The 24,513-nt window shown below is 59.0% G+C and overlaps 1 protein-coding gene across 1 annotated transcript; it reads left to right on the top strand.

The window, feature by feature from the left end:
- Positions 1-8,762: 8,762 nt before the first annotated feature.
- Positions 8,763-22,240, top strand: SNTA1 (syntrophin alpha 1). Its single transcript, XM_058036179.1, has 8 exons — positions 8,763-9,027; positions 11,242-11,427; positions 18,945-19,143; positions 19,227-19,434; positions 19,501-19,631; positions 20,691-20,887; positions 20,962-21,149; positions 21,391-22,240. Exons 1-8 carry the CDS (start codon positions 8,763-8,765, stop codon positions 21,481-21,483), a joined length of 1,467 nt encoding a protein of 488 aa, XP_057892162.1. The 3' UTR covers positions 21,484-22,240.
- Positions 22,241-24,513: the final 2,273 nt, after the last annotated feature.

The following is a 24,513-nucleotide window of genomic DNA, read 5'->3' as shown; positions in this document are numbered from 1 at the left end:
CATGTGAGGTCCAGCAGCTCAGGAGAGGATGGGGAGTGATCACAGATCCTTCCTGGAACCCAAATCCAAGAAACTGAGGCTTTTCCAGCTCCAGCACCCTTCCCTGACCATCAAAAAGACCTGGCAAAGCTGCCAGCACTGCTCTCCTGGGCAGCCCTGAGCTCAACTGAGAGACATGAGAAGACCACGAGGAAGGGGAAAAATAGAAGGGAGGGAAGGGGAAATAGCAGGAACCATATATGTATGTGAACATCCTCCTATAAAACAAGTTCCAGCCACTTGTCAGGCTGGAAAAAGAGCTTTTTATGGGGCAATGGATGGCTCCTCCTGCATCCCCCTCAGCTGCAGGGTGCCTGGGGACACAAGCAGAGCCTGATCCCAGCTGCAGCGGGGACCCAGCCAGGAACTGGGGACACGGGGAGTGCACGAGGCTGAGCTGGGGGAGAGTGAATATTTTAAAGATAAAAATAGCTCTTGTTGCGGAGCTGGGGCGTCACACACGCCTGCCAAGCTGGGAGGGAGCAGGAGGCGCCTCCCAAGCCTTTAGGAGAGGAATCCGGTGAGGAAGGGGAGGGTGGGTTGAGAGGAGGGTGGGGTTTGTGCCCTGGGTGCTGAGCAGAAAGTCAGGGCCTGAGGGAGGATCCTGTTGGACACCGCCCCCCAAAAACGGCGCTGGGGCCGACCCAGAGCCCAAAATAACTGAGCAGTGAGAAGAGGTGAGGATTCCTCCCCAGTGCCCTCTTAGCCCAGATAAAGAGGGAATATTGGTACAGCGGCGGTGCTGAGACACGGGACAGGGTTTCCCAGAGAAGACGTGGATGCCCCAGAGTTGGGACATCAGGGCCAGCTTGGATGGGGCTTCAGCAGCTTGGTTTAACAAAGGTGTCCCTTCTATGGCAGAGGGGTTGGATTGGGTGGTTTTGAAGGTCCCTTCCACCCCAAAGCAGTCTGTGACTCTCAAAGCCAGCGGGCTGAGCGGGCAGCGTGTCCCCTGTCCCGTGTGGCACGAAGCGGTGACAAGGCCAGAGGGTCACCCCGTCCCGTTCCTCTGCTTGTGCCGCCCGTTCTGCAGCAGCCGCAGATGCTGCAATCCGTGAGCTGAGCCTGGGGCTTCTCAGCTGGAGGCAAACCCCCCAGATCCCCACAAAGCTCCGTCCCTCGGCAGGCAGCACCCACCCGGACAGTGGGGAGGGCACAGAAGGTGCCCAGTGCCCAGGGAGGGGTCCCCGGCTCCCCCAGCCCGCGGCAGCGCCGGGGGCCGCACAGCGGCTCTTTGCGGCTCTTTGCTGGCATCTGCCGACAGCGGGGGATCCTGCAGCTCTTCCCGGGGAGCGGCGCTGGGTCTCGGCCCGGAGATGGCCCTGGCCCCGCTCCTGGGAAGGGGAAGGTCCCCGGAGCGTGGGGCTGTCACCCAGCCCCTGGCAGGAGCGCCCCGCGGGGATGGGGCCTTGCAGGGAAGGTGCAGCCCCACAGGAGGATGCACTGAGCTCAAAACCCTGATGCTGAAGGTGGCTTTCCAGCTAGAAGTGGGGAAGCATCCCTCAGGCTTCAAACACAGCCTTTTCCTGGGATACAAGTCTCTTCCGTCCCTCCTGTGCCTCTCTTATGGGCTTAGCACAGAAAGCTCTTCCTGCAATGTCCTCTGAGTCAAGGAAAGAAATCACATCCATCAAGGTCTCCTTGTGTCCCAGACAACCTCTTGGAATCATAAATCATAGAATGGCTTGGGTTGGAAGGGACCTTAAAATTCACCCAGTTCAACCCTCCTGCCACAGGCAGGGACACCTTCCACCAGACCAGGCTGCTCCAAGCTCCACCCAAGCTGGCCTTGGACATTTCTCAGGATGGGGTGCCCACAGCCTTGGTGGTGTTGACAGGCCATCAGAGAGAGGTGGCAGCAGCAGAGAGAAGTGACATTTATCAAAGCTCTACCTGTTGAGTTACAAAACCCCAGGAGAGCTGCAGAATCCAGATTCATGGGCAGTGTATCCCACCAATTCTGCAGTGCAAGAGATGCTTATTCCCAGTGCCAGGCAGGAAGGAAACAGCATTTTCATTTGCAAGCTGTGAATTAAACAAAAAAAAGGCCCCGAACTGCAAGTATGATGGTGGATTTTACATTCTGCAGCTCATGTGCTGATTTTATTAATAATTTATGTCCATTATCTGATTGACACCCCTGCTACTGATACCACTTGGTATTAAGAGCATCAGAGAGCCAAAGCTGCAGGAGGTAGTGACTGGGCATTAATGTGCAACAACTTTTGCCTTTCTGAAATAATTTTAGCTTCTGGGTGCTGCTTTTTGCCATGCAGTCTCTTGTTCCTTGATTAAATGATCCTGTCCTGATAACATATGAGCTGCCATGCAGTGGCATGAGCAATTTTCCCACTGTGAAAGCCCAGCTGATTGTGGCTATCTTACAGGAATACATAAGGGAAGAGCCTGCATGAGGTGGAAGAAACTTTGTATGGACAAATTATGCCCCAAAGCAGACAGAAACACTCTAAAGGACTTGGAGATCTCAGTGATTCTAAAGTCAGGTACTTCAGAATCACATTTTTTTTGCTGCGTTTCCTGTATAGTGACGGATGAACCCATCTGTTAAGTACATACTGCATATCTAAATCTGTTAATATCTAGACTAAAATCTAACTAGATAATAAAAGCTATTTCCCTTCCATCCCTTGCAGGGTTTCACGAGTCTCAGTCCTGCAGGGCAGGGTTGGTATCATGCCCTTCCATGAATTCCTGGAACACTGAGCTCAGCAGCCCTTCCCTGGTGCTGAGGGCTCAGGATTGTCAGGGTGTCCAACGACCTGAGATGCTGCCTGGATCCCCACAGTTTGGGAATGTTGTTCCAGAGACTGAACTTGAGCTCTTCAAGTCTTTTCTTTTCTTCAGAAGGGATTAATTCAATTAACACAAGTAACAAACCAGCTCGCAGCACTCTATAAATAGACTGGTGGGCTTTGACACAGCTCCTGGCTATGCCAAGAAATGGGACTAATAATAGCTGCTAAACGGCAGGGTTCAGGGGGCTGGAGAGAATAGGCAGAGAAAATGCCAGGATGGCTGAAACCTGCCATGAAATCAGCTGGGGAAGTGTGGAATCCCAGAATCCCAGAATGGTCTGGGTTGGAAGGAGCTTAAAACTCATCCCATCCCACCCCCTGCCATGGCAGGGACACTTTCCTCTATCCCAGGGTGCTCCAAGCCCTGTCCAACCTGGCCTGGGGCACTGCCAGGGATCCAGGGGCAGCCCCAGCTGCTCTGGGCACCCTGTGCCAGGGTCTCTGCACTCTGTGCAGGATCCCAACAGCCACGGAGGAAGCTCAGCTGGAGGGGATGGCTCAGAGTGGGGGGCACAGAGCCCATCACTGCCACACTGCCAGTCCTGCTCCTGGGGACCGTTTGGAGGATAATAGAGCCAAGAGATGCTTTTTCCAGCTAAAAAGCAGCAATTCCCCTCAGGGTCGAGGTCAGGGCCCTGGCAGCACCCCCAGTCCTGCACCTCAGCCTCCTGCACTCCCCAACCCCTTTCCCTCCCACTGCTCCTGCTGCCAGGAGAAATTCCCAGCTGGGCTTTTGTCACCGACGCACGCGTGTTTCTGCGGGAAGTTTCTATTTCTGTGAATAGCAATTTTTCAAGCAACTCCCTCCCCCGCCTGCTCGCTTTCACAGGAGCCCTGACGAACGCCGCTGGCATGCCTGGAAGCTGCGGCTCACTCACTCACTCACTCACTCCTGCGGGCCAGCCCCGGCCGGAGCCTCCGCCCTCCCATCCCACCCCATCCCACCCCATCCCACCCCAGCGCCTGTCCTGCAGCTCCACGGCACGGCATTATCCTCATGGTGTCTTGGGAGGGTCAAATTGAGCTGGGACCACTCTGTGTGCCGAGCTCCTGGTGCTCACAGTGAGCCCTGCGACAGGAAAGGGATAAAAAGAAGTGGGGAAGCCTGGAGGAGCCAAGCCTGCGGGAAAACCCCAAACCAGCAGCGCCTCTGCTTGGGGGGGCACTCCAAGAGCATCCTGGCATGTCCCAATTTCTCAGCCACAGCTCTTGCCAGGCCCAGCTGTGCAGAGGAGCCAGCAAATGGTTCCTGTCTTTGATTGAACCTGGAGCCAAGCCCCCAGTTCTTTACCAGCCCTATTTGAACCCTCCTGATGGACTCCCTGCTCAGGATGAGCCTCTCAGTTTGGGACCAGGGTCTCAAGGGCACTTTGGATTCCTTGTTTCCATTAGAAGACAACACCTGCAGTACTTGCTTCGGGTCTCTATCCCACATAAGTTGTCATAGGAATATTCATTGCTGTGTCATAGGAATATTCATTGCTGTGTTGTAGGAATATTAATTGCTGTGTCATAGGAATATTAATTGCTGTGTCATAGGAATATTAATTGATGAAGCGGGGCAGAAGTGGTGGCTGGGGATGCGCTCTCTGCTGTGGTCACTGAGCCTTGGCCTCGCTGCACTCACAGGGTGAGGCTGTTTTCCCAAAGGACATGAAGTCAGAGTGCTGTGACCTGGATCCAAGGACCATGGTGCTTTCTCCATCCCAGCAGCAGGACAGGGAAAGGTTGGAACCATCTGGATGGTTTCCATGCATCCAGGCCGTGCTTATCAGCATCCGTGCCTCGGGGCACAGAGCTGAGAAATGAAAGGGAACAACCCAAAGGGAGCACTGAGTTCTGCTGCACTGAGAGAGAGATTTAGTGATCCCACTGCTGGCTCAGATGGGAATGGGCCCTTAGAGGCTGGAATTATCAAAAGCAGCTCTTGGGAATGAAAAAAAGCTGGACAAATTGCTGATTGCAGCTGCCTGGCTGGAAAATTAAGTGAGTGCTCCCAGGGCATGCAGCTCAGGGGGAATGAGCTCTGTGTGCACTTGGGGACTGAATAACCAAATTCCCCTTGCTGTTCCCAAGCTGGCAGCCAGAGTGGGGCTGGACAGGAGGTGGGATCAGAGGGAAATACCCTTGGGGTGATGTAGAAGTGCTTGCCACAGTGAGCAGCACTGTACTGCAAAGGCAAAGTGTCACTTGAACCCTGGACATTTTAGCAAAGAGAAAATCAGGAATATGTAAAGAGTCTGTTTTGCAAAGAAATAACCTTCAGGGTTTCCTCTGCTGCAACCTCAAGAAATTCCACAGCTGCTACTGCGTGGGAGGGAGCCCAGGGAGCATTTTTCTCCTCCGTGTGAGGCTGATGCTCAGGGCTGGCCGCAGCCCCTGGCCAGGAAGGGCTGTGCTGAGCAGCACATGCTGCAGCCCCCCTGCCCCAGGTGCCCAGAGCTTCTCTCCACCCCCTTCCCAGCCAGCCAGAAATGTTACAGAATTCTGACAAACCCCTGTGCTTTCCAGAGGGGCTGAGACCTCAGTAGTCCTGTCCCAGGGGCTGCTGGAGCTGCTACAAGCGCTCTGCAAGGGGCAGAGGGGATGTGCCAAGAGTGGTTTGCTGCTCCTGGAGGTATTTTCTACTCCTAATTAATGCAGTAAAAATGGGTATCTGCCAAGAAAGTAAAAATATTCCTGTTTTCAATATCCAGGGCAAGTAAGGAAAAAGCAATGCAGACTGGTCTGAATGTCTGCAGACACCATCTCCCCCTGCCTGGCTCCTGTTTAACCCATCGGGACTCTTGGGAGGTTCCTGCCCTGGCTGTGGCTGCTGGGGTGAGCCACAGCTCTGTGTCAGCTCCCACTGCTCCTCCTGTGACAGCCCAGCACAGGGACACCCAAAATGTCCAGGGCCAGACTTGGGATGAGCAAATGGGGGCCTGTGTCCCTCCCCAGGCCCGTCCTAGGATGGAGTGGGAGCACTGGGAAGCACCAGGTCCTCCTGGTGCCTTGTGTCAGGCCAGAACAAAGAGTACTGGGGGGCACTGGGGAGCACTGGGGAGGTCTGGGGATCACTGAGGAACACTGAGGAGCTCTGGGGAGCACTGGGGATCGCTGAGGAGCATTGGGGAGCACTGGGGAAAACTGGGGAGTACTGGGGAGCTCTGGAGAGCACTGGGGAGCACTGGGGAGCTCTGCAGAGCTCTGGGGATCTCTGGGGAGCATTGGGGAGTACTGGGGATCACTGGGGATCACTGGGGAGCTCTGGGGATCACTGGGGAGCACTGAGGATCACTGAGGAGCTCTGCAGAGCTCTGGGGAGCATTGGGGAGCACTGGAGATTACTGGGGAGCTCTGGGGAGCTGTGTCCCTGCTGGTGGCCCACACAAGGAGCACTGAGGAGCACTGGGGAGAACTGGGGAGCACTGAGGAGCTCTGCAGAGCTCTGGGGATCTCTGGAGAGCATTGGGGAGCACTGGAGATCACTGGGGAGCACTGGAGATCACTGGGGAGCTTGTGGCACTGCTGGTGGCCCACACAAGGAGCACTGAGGAGCACTGGGGAGAACTGGGGAGCGCTGAGGAGCTCTGTCACTGCTGGTGCCCCATCCCAGGATGGTGAGGGGAGAACCAGGCTCTTCCAGAGTCCCATTCCAGGATGGAGCAGTGGGGCCCTGCTGTCCTGGTCTCTCCCCATGCTCCATCCAGGCCAGAGCTGTGTCTCTCTTCTTGCCCTATCCCAGTTTGGAATGGGGAGAGCTAAGGAGCTTTGGGCCCTCCAGGTGCCTCTCCTTGGATACAGTGGGGAGCCCTGTGTCCCTCCCTGTGCCCCATCCCAGGGTGGAGAGGAGAGTTGTGTCCCTCGTGGGCAGGCATGGGGAGCACTGGGGAGCACCATGTCCCTCTGGAGCCCCTCCATCTGGCCTGGAGAAGGGAGTCCTGGGGAGCACTGGGAGCATCGTGCCCTCCGGGTGCCTGTCCCAGGATGGAGCGGGGAGCACCGGGGAGCTGTGCCCTTCCCTGTGCCCCATTCCATGATGGGAGCACCGGGGAGCTGTGCTCTTCCTGTGCCCCATTCCATGATGGGAGCACCGGGGAGCTGTGTTCTTCTTCCCTGTGCCCCATTCCATGATGGGAGCACCGGGGAGCTGTGCCCTTCCCTGTGCCCCATTCCATGATGGGAGCACCGGGGAGCTGTGCTCTTCCTGTGCCCCATTCCATGATGGGAGCACCGGGGAGCTGTGCTCTTCCTGTGCCCCATTCCATGATGGGGAGCACCGGGGAGCTGTGCTCTTCCCTGTGCCCCATTCCATGATGGGAGCACCGGGGAGCGGTGTTCTTCTTCCCTGTGCCCCATTCCATGATGGGGAGCACCGGGGAGCGGTGTTCTTCTTCCCTGTGCCCCATTCCATGATGGGAGCACCGGGGAGCTGTGCTCTTCCCTGTGCCCCATTCCATGATGGGAGCACCGGGGAGCTGTGCCCTTCCCTGTGCCCCATTCCATGATGGGAGCACCGGGGAGCTGTGCTCTTCCCTGTGCACCATTCCATGATGGGAGCACCGGGGAGCTGTGCCCTTCCCTGTGCACCATTCCATGATGGGAGCACCGGGGAGCTGTGCTCTTCCCTGTGCACAATTCCGTGATGGGAGCACCGGGGAGCTGTGCTCTTCCCTGTGCCCCATTCCATGATGGGAGTACCACGGAGCTGTGTTCTTCTTCCCTGTGCCCCATTCCATGATGGGAGCACCGGGGAGCTGTGCTCTTCCCTGTGCACCATTCCATGATGGGAGCACCGGGGAGCCGTGTCCCCTCCTGGTGCCCCGTCCAGGGTTGGTGCGGGGAGCGCTGGGGAGCATCCCAGTGCCCTGTCTCGGAGGGGAATGGGACGGGACTGGAGTCGGTCTCTCGCAGGGCTCTGTCCCGGTCGGGCGGGCGGTGCGTGGCGGGACGGGGCGTGGAGCGGTGCGGGGAGCTAAGGGGCGGTGCGGAGTGCTGAGGGGAGAGGCTGTGCCGGGTGTGGAGAGGCGGTGCGGGGCAATGGGCGGAGCGGTGCGGGACGGGGACAGGGACAGGCGGTGCGGGACAGGCGGTGCGGGACAGGCGGTGTGCAGCGCTGAGGGGCGGGGACAGGCGGTGCGGGGCGGTATGGGACGGGGATAGGCGGTGAGGGGCGGTGAGGGTCGGGCGGTGCGGGGCGGTGAGAGACAGGCGGTGAGGGGCGTTGAGGGCGGTGTGGGACAGGGACAGACGGTGAGGGGCGGTGCGGGGCTGTGCGGGGCTGTGCGGTGAGGGGCTGTGCGGTGAGGGCGGTGTGGGACGGGCGGTACGGGGCGGTGAGGGCGGCGTGGGACGGGCGGTGCAGTGAGGGGCGGTGTGGGACGGGCGGTGCGCGGGGCGCTTAGGGGCGGTGCGGGGTGGTGTAGGACGGGGACGGGCGGTGCAGTGAGGGGCGGTGTGGGACGGGCGGTGCAGTGAGGGGCGGTGTGGGACGGGCGGTGCGGTGAGGGGCGGTGTGGGACGGGCGGTGCAGTGAGGGGCGGTGTGGGACGGCCGGTGTGGGACGGGCGGTGCAGTGAGGGGCGGTGTGGGACGGGCGGTGCGGTCAGGGGCGGTGTGGGACGGGCGGTGCAGTGAGGGGCGGTGTGGGACGGCCGGTGTGGGACGGGCGGTGCAGTGAGGGGCGGTGTGGGACGGGCGGTGCGGTCAGGGGCGGTGTGGGACGGGCGGTGCAGTGAGGGGCGGTGTGGGACGGGCGGTGCGGTGAGGGGCGGTGTGGGACGGGCGGTGCGGTGAGGGGCGGTGTGGTGAGGGGCGGTGTGGGACGGGCGGTGTGGGACGGGCAGTGAGGGGCGGTGTGGGACGGGCGGTGCGCGGGGCGCTGAGGGGCGGCGCGGGGCGGTGTGGGACGCGGAGCGCGCGAAGATGGCGGCGGGCAGGCGCGCCCCGCGCACCGGGCTGTTGGAGCTGCGCGGCCCCAGCGGGCAATGGCTCCGCGTCCTGCTCACCCTGGCCGAGGACGTGCTGGGGGTCAGCCCCGCGGACGGCCCCGGGCCCGGCCCCGAGGCTCCGGCGGCGCAGCTGAACGGCGGCGAGCCGGGCTCCTCCGCGCCCGAGGCGCTCGCCAACATCAGGCGCACCGTGCGCGTCGTCAAGCAGGACGTGGGGGGACTCGGCATCAGCATCAAAGGTGAGGCCGGGCCCGGGGGTCCCGGGGCGCAGGGGGGAGACGGGCATCGGCACCGGGACCTGTTGCTGCTGCCGTCCCGCGGCTCGCTCGGAGCGGAGCCCGCAGATAGCGGGGCTGGGGTCGGGGTCCTCACAGCCCCCAGCCCCAGCTCGGCAGTGGGAGGGGAATACGTGGCAGTGACGGGACCCGAACCATTGCCAGCCTAGGGAAAGAGCGATGATTTGGGGTGCGGAGTGACCGGCCAGTGGCTGCCCGCCGTGCCCCGGCCGGGCTGAGGGACCCCCGGGTTTGGGAGCCGGAGGGGCCACCCCTGTCCCCCGCACCCACGGGTGGGGTGCTGTCTCACGGGGCACCCGGTTACACCAAAGTTGCCCTTTGGGCCGGCGTGTCCTTGTCCCACCGTGTTCCTTAGTTGGGAAGTGCCCCTTTAAAACTGTCAGCAGAAGGGAGGGAGCGATGTAAAGCCCCTGGAGATCTGCCGGCGCTGGGTGCGGTGTTAAAGCAGCGCGCTCGTGTTTGGAGATGTGTGCTCCCGGGAAGCCTCCCTGTTCAATGTCTGTTTTCCCTCCCGAGCTGTCCTGCTCCTTTAGTGAGTCGTCTGAACTTCAGGCTGGAAACTTCTTAGGGCACTGATGGCGTTCCTGCCTTTCTGCCTGCCTTTGATTTTCACGCGGCTCCGAGCGTGTTGGGAGCTGTGAAAGCAGGACGAAAAGGGCAGCGGGGACACAGGGACAGGGCTGTCACGGAGCGTGGCTGTGAGAGGCAGCGGCTCGGCCGCCCCGGGGGCACTGACAGGGCAGCTCTCGCCTCCTGACGTGGCTTCTCCTTCCAGCTCAGAGGGGACACGGACGCAGCCTCCGGCTCCCTCTGGAAGCGGGGAGGTTTTGCAATGTGAATGAGCGGGTGCTGGAACTGGATCGACACTGCTGGCCGTGTCTGCAGGGTGCCCCAGCGTGCCAGTCCTTTTTTTGGGAAGCACAAACCCCCCTTTCGTAACCGCCCCTTGGCTGCCAAGTTATTGCTTGCTCTGTGGCTCTCCCAGGAAAGGAGAAACTTCCCTTGGTTCAGTTAAAACTTTACTTTTCCAGTGACGTACGTGGAAAAGAAGTAGTTGCCATCAAAACTGGGCAGTGGAAGGTGCTGTGGAGGGTGGGGCAGCCGTGGTAGGGCAGGGCATCACTCCTCATGTCACTGTTCACGGGCCAGCCGTGTTTCACTCAGGGACACGGTGCCACCCGGGGGATGAGTGTCCTGTCACAGGACGTGGCTTGGGGCTGGCAGGACAGCGGGGAGCCAAGCGGGAGCCGGGCTGGCGGAGGTTCTTAGCTCTGGCAGGGCTCTCGGCACTGGCAGCCGGGCGAGAAGCCGCACGGAGCAGCCCCCGCCGGGGCCTCTGACAGCTGATAACCGGAGCCCTCGCTGGCTTGGCAGCGGCTGAGCGAGGAAATGCCTGTGGCACCGGCTGGGAGCAGCCCGGGGCGGGCAGTGACAGCGGGCCGCGCTCAGCATCTCCCCCTGGGATGAGGATTATCTCTTGGAGACTCCTCGGGACAGGCTGTCCCGGGGCACGGCGGGCACTGCTGATCCCCGGCTGCCGCGGGCAGTGGCTGCCGCATCCCTGAGCCCTGGCACGGAGGCAGCTCGGATCTCCCTGCGGGTTCAAGAGTCGATGTGCAAATTGATCTCCTGAAGCCGGCGGCAGTTTGAATAGCATTCTTTTAGTCAGGACAGCGGGGAGCAGCCGGTAAACAGGGCTGCTGTGTGGACAGGAACGTGCAGGCAGATCGGTTCACCTCTCCCTGCCTCTTTGGCCTCTCCAAAAACATTCAGCTGTCTGATGTGTTGAGATCATGAAGTCCTGGGAGCCAGGGTAGTTGCTCAGCACACATGATTAATAATGCAAATAACGATACACTTCCCTGCCAAAACTGATGGGGAGATGGCCAGGTTATGTGTTCTCTCTGTGAATAATCTGTGACCAATCTGAGTGGTTTTGGAGCAATCACTTCATCAGCTGTACAGCCTCCTGGTACTTTGGCTGTGCTATGGTTGGTACAGGTGTCCTGTGGGTATCTGGGGGAGTGGGCAGTGGGCTGACCTGGCACTGAGTGCCAGCAGAAAGGCTCAGCCTTGCTGGGACCATCTGCTACCAGAGCATCCCCCTCCCCACGCACTCCTACAGCCACAACCTCTCCCTGTCTCTTGCGTTTCAAGGTGGCCGAGAGAATAAAATGCCCATCTTGATCTCCAAGATCTTCAAGGGGCTGGCAGCTGACCAGACGGAGGCGCTGTTCGTGGGGGACGCCATCCTCGCCGTCAATGGCACCGACCTGTCCGAGGCCACCCACGACGAGGCCGTGCAGGCCTTGAAGAAAACGGGCAAGGAGGTGATCCTGGAAGGTAGGAGACAAGGATGTGATGGGGACAGAAGGGTTCTCCTTCCTGTTCTGGGATGACACAGGGCTGGCATATCATCTGCAGCTGCATTTGCATACTCTTTCAAATGGAAAACAACATATGCAGAGTAATTTGTCTGCTCATCTGGAGAGCTGGAGGTAACTGCTGGGATCTCCCTGTCTCCTTCCTGAGTGTGTGCCAGTGCTCCATGCCCAGAGGCTCTGTCTCCCTCTGTGGGACCTCAGGCAGGCAGCAGTGGGAGGTGTGGGACAAGTTTCTGGGATTTGGGATTCTTTCATTGCACGGCATCACCCCCACGTCTGCAATTCCTGGGGCAAGAGAAAACATTTTCTGCTTTTTTCGTGGTTTTAATTTAAAGCCACATCCCCTGGCTGGTGTAGGTTTATGCCAGTGGGGAGGGCTCACTCCTGCTGAGCACCTTGGGGTTTGCAGGGCCTGCTCAGGAGCCACCCATCCAGGGGATGCTGCCCATGGAGGGGATCCCCGGGAGCTGAGGCCACAGACATCCCAGGGATGCAACCTTCACCACCCTGGAGCAGGCTGGTCCCTGGCAATGGGCTCCCTCTCAGTACCAGGCAGATGGTCCCTGCTGTCTCCCAGCCCTGAGGGGGCTGCACACTGTAGGAGCCCCTCAAGCCCTACTTGAGGACTGGGTGAGGGTTGATGGGTTGGGAGCATGGCAGTCCTGAGGGAGAGACCCCATTCTTCTCTGGCTACCCTTCACCTCACATCTGCCCGTGTTTGCCCACCTCTGCCAGCTTGGCCAGGCTGGGATGGGCATTCCAGATGTGTCCCTCAGGAAAGGAGCCTTCCCCTCCCCTCACTTCCAACCAGTGCCTGGGGTCACCCTGTTCAACAGGGGGGTCCTGGCACCAGAGTCCCTTCCCAGGTCCCAGAGTGAGGTTTGATTTGGGGGCAGTGCTCGGGGCTGTCCCTGAGCAAAGCAGTTCTGTGTGCTGTGCTGTCAGTAACCACCATGGCTCCAGCTTGCCTGTGCCTTCCCCAGATTGTCTCAGCTCCAGATTTTCATTTTTAGCTTTGCTCAGCCCTTTCTGCTGTGGGTTCCTCCTCTCCTGGGAGCCTGAGGACCACGGTTCAGCTGGAGGAATGTGCTGCTCTGCACAGCTGCTGGGAGCAGATAGGGTTGGTGGTGGGGTGGTTTTGTTGTTTTTTTCTGACCAAAGAAAAATACAAGAGCTTCTTTCTTTGTGAGTCTGTGAAATTCCTGCCTGGAGCTGCTGCTCTTGGACCACCCTCCCTCCTTTATTTTCTCTTGATCCTTTGGTGTGGGTTTCCCTTCTGCCAGAGCTCCTGCCAGAGGTGGAGAGGAGCTGCCCTTTCTGGAGAGAAGAATTTCTCTCTCTGGACCCCTCCTCCTCCTCCATCCCCTGGGATCCAGGTCCCCATCCTGGGAGGCAGTTTCAGGCAGAGCTTTGCTGCAGCTTGCTGAGCTCAGGTATGACCTGCTGGGCTTCTAAATTAATTCAAACTCCCAGCAGGTCCCCTTGGGAGGAGACTGAGACTGTGCTGGCTCCCACTGCAGCACTCTGGAGCTCTGGGATGAGTTTGGATCTGATGTTGTTGGGTCCAGCCAGAGCAGGGAGGGGATCTCTGCTGCTCATCTGATCACTGATTAACGTGGTACATCTCCATCCCCTCCCTGTTTTTGGGTTTGCTGGCACAGTGCAGCTCTGCCATGGGGGTGGTGGGGCTGCCACTGTGCCATGCTCAGGCTGTCACTGCCCTGTGGAGGTGGTGGCCCTGCCTTGTACCTGCCACCCCTGTGGCTCTCCAGGAGTGGCTTCCAAACCCCCTGCCCCAGGGAGAGGTGGCAGGGCTGAAGGGCAGGGGGTGGCCTAAAGTGCATGAAGGGTGTTAAACTGGGATGTTCTCTGCTTGGAGAAGGCAGGGCTTAAAAAAGAGCAGCCTAACATTACTTAGACACTTTCTGCCCCCCACATGCTGCCAGGTGTGACTCCAGCTTTCCTTATGGTGCTCTGAGTGCTAAACCAGAGTGTTTGGCACAGCCAGTGTCTGTTCACTCCGTGCTGCTCCTGGCTGCAGTCGTTCCTGGGGTTTGGAGTTTTTGGGGTGGTTTGCAGGTGGCATTGCAGCAGGTAACTATTGGAAAAAGGCTCCCAATATTCCCAGTTAGATTGTGCCTGGGCCAGTCTGACCCTCGCTGCTGGGCCAAAGGCAGCAACTGCGGTGTATCACCCCAGAGATACCTTGGCTTGCTGGTGGTTGCAGCTGGGCACTGAACAAGTCCAGGCTTGTTGGAACCCCGTTTACCTCAGGAGAAAGGCTTCAGGCGGTGGTGAAGAGAAAAAGGAAGGATTCTGCTGGAGGGTTTAATGTCCAGAGGTTTATTCCATGGTTACAGAGGTCTGAACGTGAGCAACTGCTCCAACAGAACCTGGCCGCATGCTCTGATCACCTTTTTAAGCTCAGGGACAGGGGGAGGGGAGGGACAGGTGAGCCACCAAGCAGGTGAGAGGGGCAGGGTCTCAGGGGAAGATGACACCCAGACAGGCCAATGACCCCTGGGCATAGGGGCATCCTTTGAACTTGACCAACCACACGACGCCTTGCTGGAATGTTCAGCCTGATTGACAGGACTCACTCAGCATGGGGGCAAGGGGGAAGGGAGAGAGGCACAGGCACACCTGGGGGAATGACCTGGAAGGCCAAAATGGGACATTACAGCACACCACAACAGGTAACAAAACTGGGGGAGCTGGCACCTCCTCAGAGGGCAGTGGGCTGGGCTGAGGCTCCCCAGAGGGGCAGAGCTGGGAGCTGATGTGTTTTAATGTGAGCATCAGCAGTGGCTCCCTGTGCCACATTTCACCCTGAGCTGCTCAGCTTGGCCTCAGGCTCCTGGGTGTCATTGCTGCCCAGGCGTGAGGACATGCAGATACCTCTCCCTGTGTCCTGCCAAGATTTTTATTGAATGTGCCAAACTACTCTCTTGGTATTTACAGGAGGAGTTGGACTGTATTTATATTACATTGTTATTTCAGGGAGAGTCTCTCTCCCTTGCCTTATTTTTCCCTTGTTTTTTTTTTTTCCTTATTTTCATTGCTTGGAATCCAGAGACTCTCCATGGCAGGGGGAGGGCTGATAAACATCCTTCCAGCTGCCCTGGGAAGGGCTCTGGGGTCAGGAGGAGCTTTCCTGGTGAGGCCCCTGTGCTGTATTGTCATGGGGGAAGAACTGGGAGCAGTGGGGAGGAGGAGTTGGGGTAGCTGTGGGGGTCTCACATCCATGACTTATTTGCCACAGGGGTGCTCCTGGGGCTGGCTCTGCTTTTTAGGATTTGCTGAGCCAAGTAATTGCTTGGAAGTTTGAAATTCAGAAAAATGGGTGCTGGGAGAGAGTGGGGCTGGGGATTCTCCAGAGTGCTGGTTGCCATACCTGTGGGAAGGAAGGCTTTGGATCTGCCCTGGGGATGATGCCAGGAGGTGATGGGGCACATGTGCCACCTCCACACCTCGCTGCTCTGAAGCTTTGCTTTCCCTGGGGAGTTTGCTGGGTTTGTTTCTCCTCCCTGGAAACACGGAGGGCTGTCCCATGATCTCCCTGCTGACACTGCAGCACAGGGGAATGTTTAGCAAAGGGCTGGGGCATGGAATGTGGCACTGAGTGCTGGGACGGGATCCTGGAGCAGCAGGGACAGCAGCAGCCTCACCCTGCAGCATCCCATGGCATCTTCCTCCCTGGGGAAGAGGGACTTGAGTTGGGGCAGCTGGGACAGGAGCTGCTCATGTTCATGCTGGGAGCCAGGGACAGGGCATGGTCCCAGGGTGAGGTGCTGGGGACTGTGCTGGCCCTTCTGGAAGCACATCAGAGCATTGGGCTGGAGCTGGCAGGTCGTTTCAGGGTGTGTGTTTGGGGTGTGTGTTTGCTCAGCCCCCCAGTTGAACATGCCAATTTTGGCTCATTAATCCTCAGGCAGAGAGGGACCAGCTGGAGGTGGGATTAGCATCTCTGTAGGGCCAGCACTCAGTCTCCAGGAGCTCTCTGGAACATTTCCTGATGTGAAGGCCTTGCTGAGCTGTGTAGATGCTGCTAGGAAGATTTTGGCAGGAGAAACAGCAGCACCATCCAACTCCTGACCAGAAATGGTGTCTGGAACCTCTTCTTTGAATCCACACTGTGATCTCCAGGTGAAGCAGAGTGTGCTGGTGACCCAAGCAGTGAGAGGGTGTTCCTGCCCCTGCTCTGGGTGTCCATGTCTGTTTTCCTGCCTGCAGGAAGCATTGTGGCCCCTCAGTGAAGCTCTGTGGAGTCAGGCTTGGCTCTGAGCAGTGAGGATGTGTGGGACAGGTTGTGCTGACTCAGGATCCAGGGTGCCAGGAGTGCTTGGTTTGTGATTGTTCTCCATCCTTGTGAGGAATGGGCTGATGGAGAGGGAGAATTTCTACCCAAGAAATGAAACCAAGGAATTTTGATGGTTCTGCTCCTTTCTGGCATGCTGGGGAGAAAAAAAAAAAAAAAACAAAACAAAAAACCAGCTGGGACACAGAGGCAGACCTGGTTAAACATGTCCCTGGTGCAGCTCACTGCAGGGTTCAGGACACATGGGGTGCTCCAGGGATTGGGAGCCCCTGTGCCACCACCTCCATAGGCACTGTCCTGGCATGGGATGGTGGCTGCACACCCAGAGACTTTTGCTGTTCCCTGTAACTCTGAAATAAAGTTTACATTGATGCAAAGCCCTGAGCACTTAAAGGTCCTGTTTGTCCCCTGTCCTCTGTTCTGGAGAGGATCAGTGGGACAGGCTCCCTCCCTGGAGAGGCCACGTGGGTCAGCCCAGCAGCCACCCAGGCCCGTGTGCCTGCTGTAGGTGACTTTAAATCCACAGCAGCCAGGCAGCATTGCTGCCCAGTGGTTTTTGGAGGGTGCAGGCTGCCAGGGAGCAGGTAGAAGCCCCAGCACTGCAAGGTTGTAATTAAAAAGAAAAAACAGTTCAGGAATTACAGTTACCACTAGCAGAAGTGATGCATGATATGGTCTGAGTTGTTTGCTTTAATGAGGTGGAGGTAATTAATTAATCCATTCAATACCAACTGCAGTGAAGGGACTGGCAGAAGTTTAAGTCAGCCCACTGTGAAGCCAGTGCTGGGGTCACTGGAGGGGACAGCAGCTCCCATGGGATGGTGACCTGGCCTTGTCACAGCCTCCAGCACCTCCCAGCTCCCCTTGCTGGCTCAGGACTCCCCGTGCTTTGCGCCCAGCCTGAAAGCCTCCTTAAAGCCACGTAGCCGAGACATCAGAGCCTGCCTATTGCCTCACCCTCCGTGCCCTGTCCCGCACCGGGCACTGCTGCTGTCCTCGGCGGCTCCCTCGGGACGTGACCCCGCCACCGCCCCGCTAATGCCGGTGACGTCCCCCGCGTGCCCGGGGAGCCGGGGGCTGGCGCAGGGACGCCGCTCGGGTTTCAGCGGCTCAATGGCATCTTTCTGAACTCCAATTAGTTCCCAGGCACCGGCATAATGGCAGGTCCCCGCTGCCAAGATTAATGGCTCGGGTGAGACCCGGCGCGGCTCGGATGCCTGCGGGAACGTGGCTATTTTTGTAACGGGAGGCGCGGGGCACGAGGCTGGTGGCCCCCGCCGCCGCCTCGGCCCCGGGGCCAGCGCGGGGTGACCCGGCCCGCGTGGCTCAGCAGCGCGGCCATTTACAGCGGTTTGTACCCGCACAGCACCCGCGGGGCTCCACGCTGCTCCTGCCGGCCTGTCGGCATTTAGGGGTTTTAGGGAGCTCATGGGATAGGAATGAAAGGGGAGAGCACAGAATGGGCCGAGTTGGAAGGGACCCACCAGGATCATCCAGTGCAAGCCCTGGCCCTGTGCAGACATCCCAACAATCTCACCCTGTGCATCCCTGACAGCATTGTTCAAACACTCCTGGAGCTCGGCAGCCTTGGGGCTGTGACCTCAGGGGAAGATGGGTGGGAGATGACCCATCCTGTGGCCAGGTGAAGTTTGGGAGTGGGTGCATGCAGACTCTTTCCTGGTGGGAAAAGGATGTCCTGGCAGCACATCAGGCTGCTGTGGCCTGGCTGCAGCGATGGAGCTGTGCCCATCCAGCCACCTACAGGGGTTGGCCGCAAAGCCAAGCTCGTGTCCCCATGCTGCCACCCACTCTGCTGGCTTGGACCCGGTGTGGAAGCAGCCAGGGTGGCTGAGGACGTGGCTGCAGGCACGTGTCTGTTCCCTGGTGTTTTCCTAAGGGCCTCCAGAGGGAAACCCTTCCCTGGAGTCAGTAGCTGCTCCCTCACTGCCCTGGGGCAGGACCAGGACTGGCATCCCACCTGCTCAGCTGGAGTTTTTCAGCCAGGATTGCCAAACTCATTTTCAGGATGTGGCTGTGGGGCCCCATCAATTTGTGGTGCCTTTCATCTCCCCCTTTCCCCAAACCTCTGGAGCCGGCTGCCATCCCAGCGTGGCTCTGAGGGCTCTGGCTCTGGAGCCAGGCTCAGTGGGGACTGGTTTCTTGTCCCTGCTTTGAGGCTCATGGGGCAGGGCTTGCTCTGCTCTCCAGGGCTTATGCTGGGGCCAAGCCAGGGTATTTGAGCACTGTTCCTCAGCTGGCAGCGGGACTGGCTGTACCAGCACAGTTTGGACTGTGTAATTTCGGCCTGGGACTCTTTCCCATTCCCCACCCCTGGCTGTGTGTGCTGCCCCAGGGAACTGCTCAGGCCTGGATCTGTGAACTGCTCTGGGTTAAAGGCAAGGAAAAAGGGGGGAAAGGCCATTTTTATGCCTCTTGCAGAGCTCCCCAGGCTGGGATGGTGGGGCTGAGGTACTGTGAGGGTTCCAGGTGTCATGTGAGGGTGGGCAGGCCCTGGCACAGGGTGCCCAGAGCAGCTGTGGCTGCCCCTGGATCCCTGGCAGTGCCCAAGGACAGGGACAGGGCTTGGAGCACCCTGGGACAGTGGAAAGTGGATGGATTGAGATGGGCTTTAAGTCCCCTTCCAACCCAGACTATGGTGTGGTTCTGTGATAAGCAATGTTCCTCTGTTCCTAAAGCAATTGCTCTTATCACTGAGGCCACAACCTCCCAGAATTGTCCCTGCCAGCAGGACCTTTACCATTCCTGGGGCTGGTGTACAAATCCTCCATCCTCCCTAGAGCCACACAATGCTCCATCCCCCTGCACCATGCAGGAAAGCCCCACTGACATCTGCACACATCTTCTCCTTAAGCCCTACAAGCTCTGACATGAATGTGCCAGCGTGAAGGTCCCTTTAATGCTGCTTGAAATTCCCAGTAAATGGAACAAGGGGGTTGGAATGGGATGATCTTTAAGGTTCCTTCCAACCCAAAGCATTCTGTGTCACTCCCTGTGTGACCTTGGCCACCAGTGCCACCTGCAGCAGCATGGGTGGCAGCTCTGGGGTGCTAATGGAGGGGTCGGTGGGGGTTTCAGCAGGGTGAGACGAGGCTGCCCTGGCCTGGGCCGTGTCCTCAGCGGTGCTGCCTCTCTTCCAGTGAAATACATGAAGGAGATCTCGCCCTACTTCAAGAACTCCTCCGCGGGGGCGACAGTCAGCTGGGACCCGTCTCCTGCCGCCCAGCAGAAGCGATCATCCCCGCTGCTGCCCCCTCGGGAGCTCCGGGAGAGCCGCAGCGTCCCTCTGAAGATGTGCTACGTGTCCCGCAAGTGCCTCCCCACCGACCCGGAGCACAGGTCAGTGCCGGGGCGGGCGGTGCCACCGCGGTGCCCGGGGAGCCGGGGGCGGGCAGGGGCTCACCGGGGCCGTGTCCCTGCAGGTACCTGGAGGTGTGCTCGGCCGACGGGCGCGTCGCCCTCTTCCTGCGGGCCAAGGATGAGGCCACGGCGCAGTCGTGGCTCGGCGCCATCCAGGCCAACGCGGCCGCGCTGCTGCCGCGGGTGAAGGAGGAGCTGCGGGCACAGCTGGCGGGGGCCGGCACGGTGGCCGGGCGGGACGTCAAGCACGTGGGCTGGCTGACCGAGCAGGTACCCCCCGTCCCCCGCCACCCCGTGCCACCGTGCTGCGGTGGCCCTGACCCGGTCCCTTTGCAGCTCCCCAGCGCCGGCACCAGGAACCTCCTGGCCGTGCTCACAGAGAAGGAGCTGCTGCTGTACGGGAGCCTGCCGCAGAGCCGGGACGCGCTGGGCAAGCCCACGCACAGCTACCCCCTCATCGCCACCAGGTAGGGGCCACCAGCTCAGGGCCCTCCTGCTCTGCTCAAGGATAGGGTGGTGGCAGTCCCTGGGGGCAGCGCTGGCAGGCAGGGCAGAACCCAGGGCTGGTGTCAGACCCACAAAGTAGTGACAGTGTCCAAGGGTTGGTGGCAGTGTCCAGGGGCAGTGTCAGGGCAGTAACAGTGTCGGTGACAGTGTCCAGGGGTGGTGTCAGGGCACAGTGGCGGTGACAGTGTCCAGGGGCAGTGTCAGGGCAATGGTAACAGTGGTGGTGACAGTGTCCGGGGTGGTGCCAGGGCAGTGGGCACAGTGGCGGTGACAGTGTCCGGGGTGGTGTCAGAGCAGCGGGCACAGTGGTGCTGAGTTGCGGGATGGGGCGGGTTTTCAGGGCGGGTTTTCAGGGAGGGATGCGGGGCAGGGTTGGGGCGGGGTTTCAGGCTGTAGGGCGCGGGCTCGGGGCGGGGTTTTGGGGCGGGGGCGGCTCCGGGGGCGGCTCCAGAGCGGGAACTGCGGAGCCTCATCCGCGGGACTGCAGCGCCCCCTGGCGGCCCCGGTGCGCGGCCGCCGCGGAGCGGAGCGGGGTGAGGCGATGGGGCCGCGCGGGATGCGGGCAATGCTGGGGCTGTGCTGGGGCCGTGCGAGGTGCGGAGCAATGCTGGGGCTGTGCTGGGGCTGTGCTGGGACTGTGCGGGATGAGGGGCAATGCTGGGGCTGTGCTGGGACCGTGCGGGGTGCGGGGCAATGCTGGGGCTGTGCCGTGTGGGATGTTTTGCTGGGGCTCTGCGGGATGCGAAGCAGGTCTTGAGCCGTGTGAGAAGCGGTGCTGAGGAGCGGTGCTGAGGCGGTGCGGGGCTGAGGGGCAGTGCTGGGATGTTCGGTGTGTGGGCAGTGCCGGGTGCGGGGCTGATGGGCAGTGCTGGGATGTTCGGTGTGTGGGCAGTGCAGGGCGCGGTGCTGTGTTGGCGCTGGGATGTTGCGGTGCCGGGGTGCAGCGCTGGGGCGGTCCAGCACTGGCGCGGTGCGGGGTGAGCTGCGGGATGCGGTGCTGAGCGCTGGCCGTGCCGCAGGCTGGTGCACTCGGGGCCGGCCAAGGGCTCGGCGCTGTACGAAGCCGAGCGCTCCTTCGCGCTGCGCGCCGGCGGCCGCCTGGGCGTGCAGACCCATCTCTTCAGCCTGGAGAGCCCTCGGGAGCTCGCCCTCTGGACGCGCCTGCTGGTGGACGGCACCCACGGCGCCGCAGAGCTGGCCCAGGAGGTCTCGGCAGGTCAGCGGGGGCCCGGGGGGGCCGGGGGGTGCGGCGGGACCCCCGGCTCACCCCTGTCCCGTCCTTGTCCCCAGCGTGCACGTGGAAGGGGCAGGACTGCACCCTGACCGTCCACATCGACAAGGGCTTCACCATCTCCACCAGCGAGCCCGGGCTCAGCAGGACCATCCTGCTGCAGCAGCCCTTCGAGAAGCTGCAGATGTCCTCGGATGATGGCACCAAGATGCTCTACCTGGACTTTGGTGGACCTGAGGGAGAGATTGTGAGTTGGCTTTGCCTTCAGCAGCCCCACCCACAGAGCACCCACCCTGCTCGTGGCACCCATCCTGCCTGGCACAGGGGTGACCCATGGCCTGCCCACCCCAGCCGGGGGGCACAGCCCTTCCAGGGCCCCAGTAAAGCTGTGGTGGGTTTGGGGAGCTCTGGATGGTACCTGCCTGAAAGCTGGCTGCTGCAGGAACAGCCCTCTCCATTACAAACATCCCTCCTTTCCTGTTTTGCAGCAATTGGACCTTCACTCCTGCCCCAAGACCATCGTCTTCATCATCCACTCCTTCCTGTCGGCCAAGGTGACCCGGCTGGGGCTGCTGGCATGACGAGGGAGCCCAGCAGCGGCCGGAGCAGCCCAGGCCCCTGGCCCATCTATGCACCTCCCTCCTGGCCAAACCCAGCCCCAAGGCATCCCAAGGAGACTGCAGCCCCATGGGATCAGTCACCCCACCAAGGAAAAGCCCCATCCAGCCAGGAAAACCCCTCTCGGGGCGTTTGGGGGCAGCTGTGGGGTGAAACCCCCCTTGGATGGCAGCACCAGGACTTCTCCGGTGCCTTCCTCCCCTCCTGCCTTGGTGGCTGGAGAAGGCCATTGGGAGCCCACCAGTGGACAGGTGGCCATCACCCCAGTGCCTTGAGAGATGATATTTTCTGTACAAAGAACCCATTTGTATCCATGTTTTATATTTATATTGCCCACTTGCAAATGCTGATGTGGCAGCTCTTCCACACGTGGGTTGGACCCCTGGGAGAATCCCCAGGTCCTGCAGCACAAGGACCCCTGAGTCTTTTTTCCCCAAGGGCTGGAGGCCAAACCAGCTCTAAAGTGCTTAAGGGACAGGAACTGCAAGATCAGCTGTATTTGCCAAATTTTTCCATATTGTATGGAATGATAGGAGCCACTTTTCTCTGTTGGAGTTGGACGGTTCGTTTGGTTTTGTGCACTCTGGGGTCACTTTATTTCTCGGTTTGGGGGGAGGGATGTCAGGTGGCTGCTGCCCAATGACTTCTTTTATGAACCAAAAGATTCTGCATGGAAATGCCTTTTTTGGGGGGTTAAATAAACTTTGCAGATCACAACCAGCAGGAGCCAAGATCTGTCTCCTGGTTTCACTTGGAGAAGTTGAGAACCAGTTTGTGGGTGGTGCCTGGGCTGAGCCTTGGGGTGTTTTCCACCAGGGGAAGGAAGGGATTTGCCTGGTGGTGCTGGGGACACTGTGAGGGGTTCAGGTGGGAACAGAACATCTTTAAGGTGCCCAGCACTGTGCTGGGAGTGGCAGAGAAGGACATGCTGATGCCAGCACCAGCTTTGGTGATATCAGGTGGGTTTGGATTCCCTGCACTTTAGGATGCTCACAGGATCCTCCAAACTCAAGAAAGTTATGTTTTGTTTTTTATATTTTTCCAGTGAGAGCAGCTGCCTGGCTGAGCAGCAGCAGAGGCTTGGAAAGTTGCTGGGACCACAGGAAAGGGCTTTTTGCATCACTGCAGTGCCAAATTTTGGGCTAACCTACTCCTTTTGGACTGGCCCTGTCCATGGGGGCACCTGGAGTCTCCCAGGAAAACCATTGGCCAGGGACTAAAACACTCAGGCTGCAGGCAGAGGAACAACAACTGATTAGCAGCAAAATAATGTCAGAGCAGCTGTGGCTGCCCCTGGATCCCTGGAAGGGTTCAAGGCCAGGCTGGATGGAGCTTGGAGCAGCCTGGGATAGGGGGAGGTGTGGAATGAGGCAGGGGGTGGGATGAACTGGGATTTAAATTCCCTTCCGACCCAGAACTTCTCTGATTCTGTGGTTTTTAATGATGTCAGGTACCTTCCCTGCTGCCCTGTGAAGGGGGGAGCCCTGAGGGAGGTTTTGGGGTGACACTGGTGCTTTTGCCATTGCTGACCTGTTCCCCAGGGCAGGGGCACCAGTGGCAGCCTTTGGGGTGCAGGGGGAGGAGTTCTATAAAAAGGAAGGAAATTTACAGAAATTGAGAGCACCAAGGGCAGTGAGCTGTGTGTGATCTGGGCAGGGAGGAACTGCAGAACCACAGCTTTGGGTTGGAAAGGAACTTACAGCTCATTCCATGGGCAGGGACACCTTCCCCTGTCCCAGGCTGCTCCCAGCCCATCCAGCCTGGCCTTGGGCACTGCCAGGGATCCAGGGGCAGCCCCAGCTGCTCTGGGCACCCTGTGCCAGGCCTGCCCACCCTCACAGGGAGGAATCAGCACAGTAAGAATTTATTTGGTGTAACAAATAATTCCTATTGAGTACATCAGCACTCAGCTGCACAGCTCCTGGCAGGACAGGCTGATGGAGAGGAAGGGGATGTCCCATTCCTCCCAGCACAGCCCCATGGCTGACAGCAGGAATCTTTTATGATGAACAAACCCTTACTCCTTATTGCACATAACTGTCAGATTTCCAGGAGACCTCACAAAATGGATTTGCAAAAGAAAAAAAAAGAGATCCCCTCCGCCCCCATTCCTAACTGTTAAATCAATACAACAAGTAATTTAGAAACAGATGGTGTATTTTTCTATGATCAAAAGCATGTCAGCACAAGGAAACACATTATTACTGCAATTTACCTTCCTCTTCTAGCCCTGCAGCCATTACTCTTTGGGGTTCATTGCAATAAAAGAGGGAATCGTTCCCAATCCAGAACAGATTTCCTATTAATCTTATGGACCACAAACTGCTTTGACTTTCCCAGTGCTGCTGCTCCATGCCTGAGCCAGGGAGGAAATAGCTCCATTTGGAGTTGGATATTTATTTTCTTGGCTTTCTTTGTATTTGGGGTGATGGTGTGTGGATTTTTTCGCCCTTCTACATTTCATGGTGGTTTCTCATCCTCTTCACCCTTCTGGCACCATCCTTCACTTAACAGGATCCTTTTCCCAGGGATGCTCCTGCAAAGGGGGCTGTGAATTAGATAATTGCTCCAGGAGGGGCTGAGGGAGCTGGAGGGGCTCAGCCTGGAGAAAAAGCCTCGAGAAAAATCCAGCAGGATCTTGGATTCCTGGGAAGATGTCTGGAGAGGTGCTGTGAGCACCCTGGGCACCCTGGATATTTTCCAGGCTGTGCTCATCACAGACCCCAGACTCTTGGGGAAAAACAATTGCAGTTACTCCCTTACATTCCTAGTTTTCCTGAGATTTCCAATGCTCATTGATGTAAATGTCCTGAAACATTCAGACATCTGGAATCACTGAATTTCTCTGCCCAGGGAAGATTTTGGGGTTGGCAGCAGGGACTGGATCCCAGTGCAGGATGGCATCTGGATGGAGTGATGAACATTCCTGCTTGGGACCACCACGCTGCTCTCTGAGAGAAGCTCCTAAGGGTTTTATTCTGCCAGGCAGATGG

Source organism: Melospiza georgiana, chromosome 17 (assembly GCF_028018845.1).
Source record: "Melospiza georgiana isolate bMelGeo1 chromosome 17, bMelGeo1.pri, whole genome shotgun sequence".
NCBI classification, from domain to species: domain Eukaryota; kingdom Metazoa; phylum Chordata; class Aves; order Passeriformes; family Passerellidae; genus Melospiza; species Melospiza georgiana.
This window is presented reverse-complemented; position numbering and strand designations above follow the sequence as displayed.

Excerpts from the sequence above, each read along its gene's own strand:
- SNTA1 (XM_058036179.1), top strand. The coding sequence starts at position 8,763 with ATGGCGGCGGGCAGGCGCGCCCCGCGCACCGGGCTGTTGGAGCTGCGC. Across the intron at positions 11,428-18,944 it reads CAAGGAGGTGATCCTGGAAG|TGAAATACATGAAGGAGATC; the intron begins GTAGGAGACAAG and ends CCTCTCTTCCAG. Across the intron at positions 19,144-19,226 it reads CCCACCGACCCGGAGCACAG|GTACCTGGAGGTGTGCTCGG; the intron begins GTCAGTGCCGGG and ends GTGTCCCTGCAG.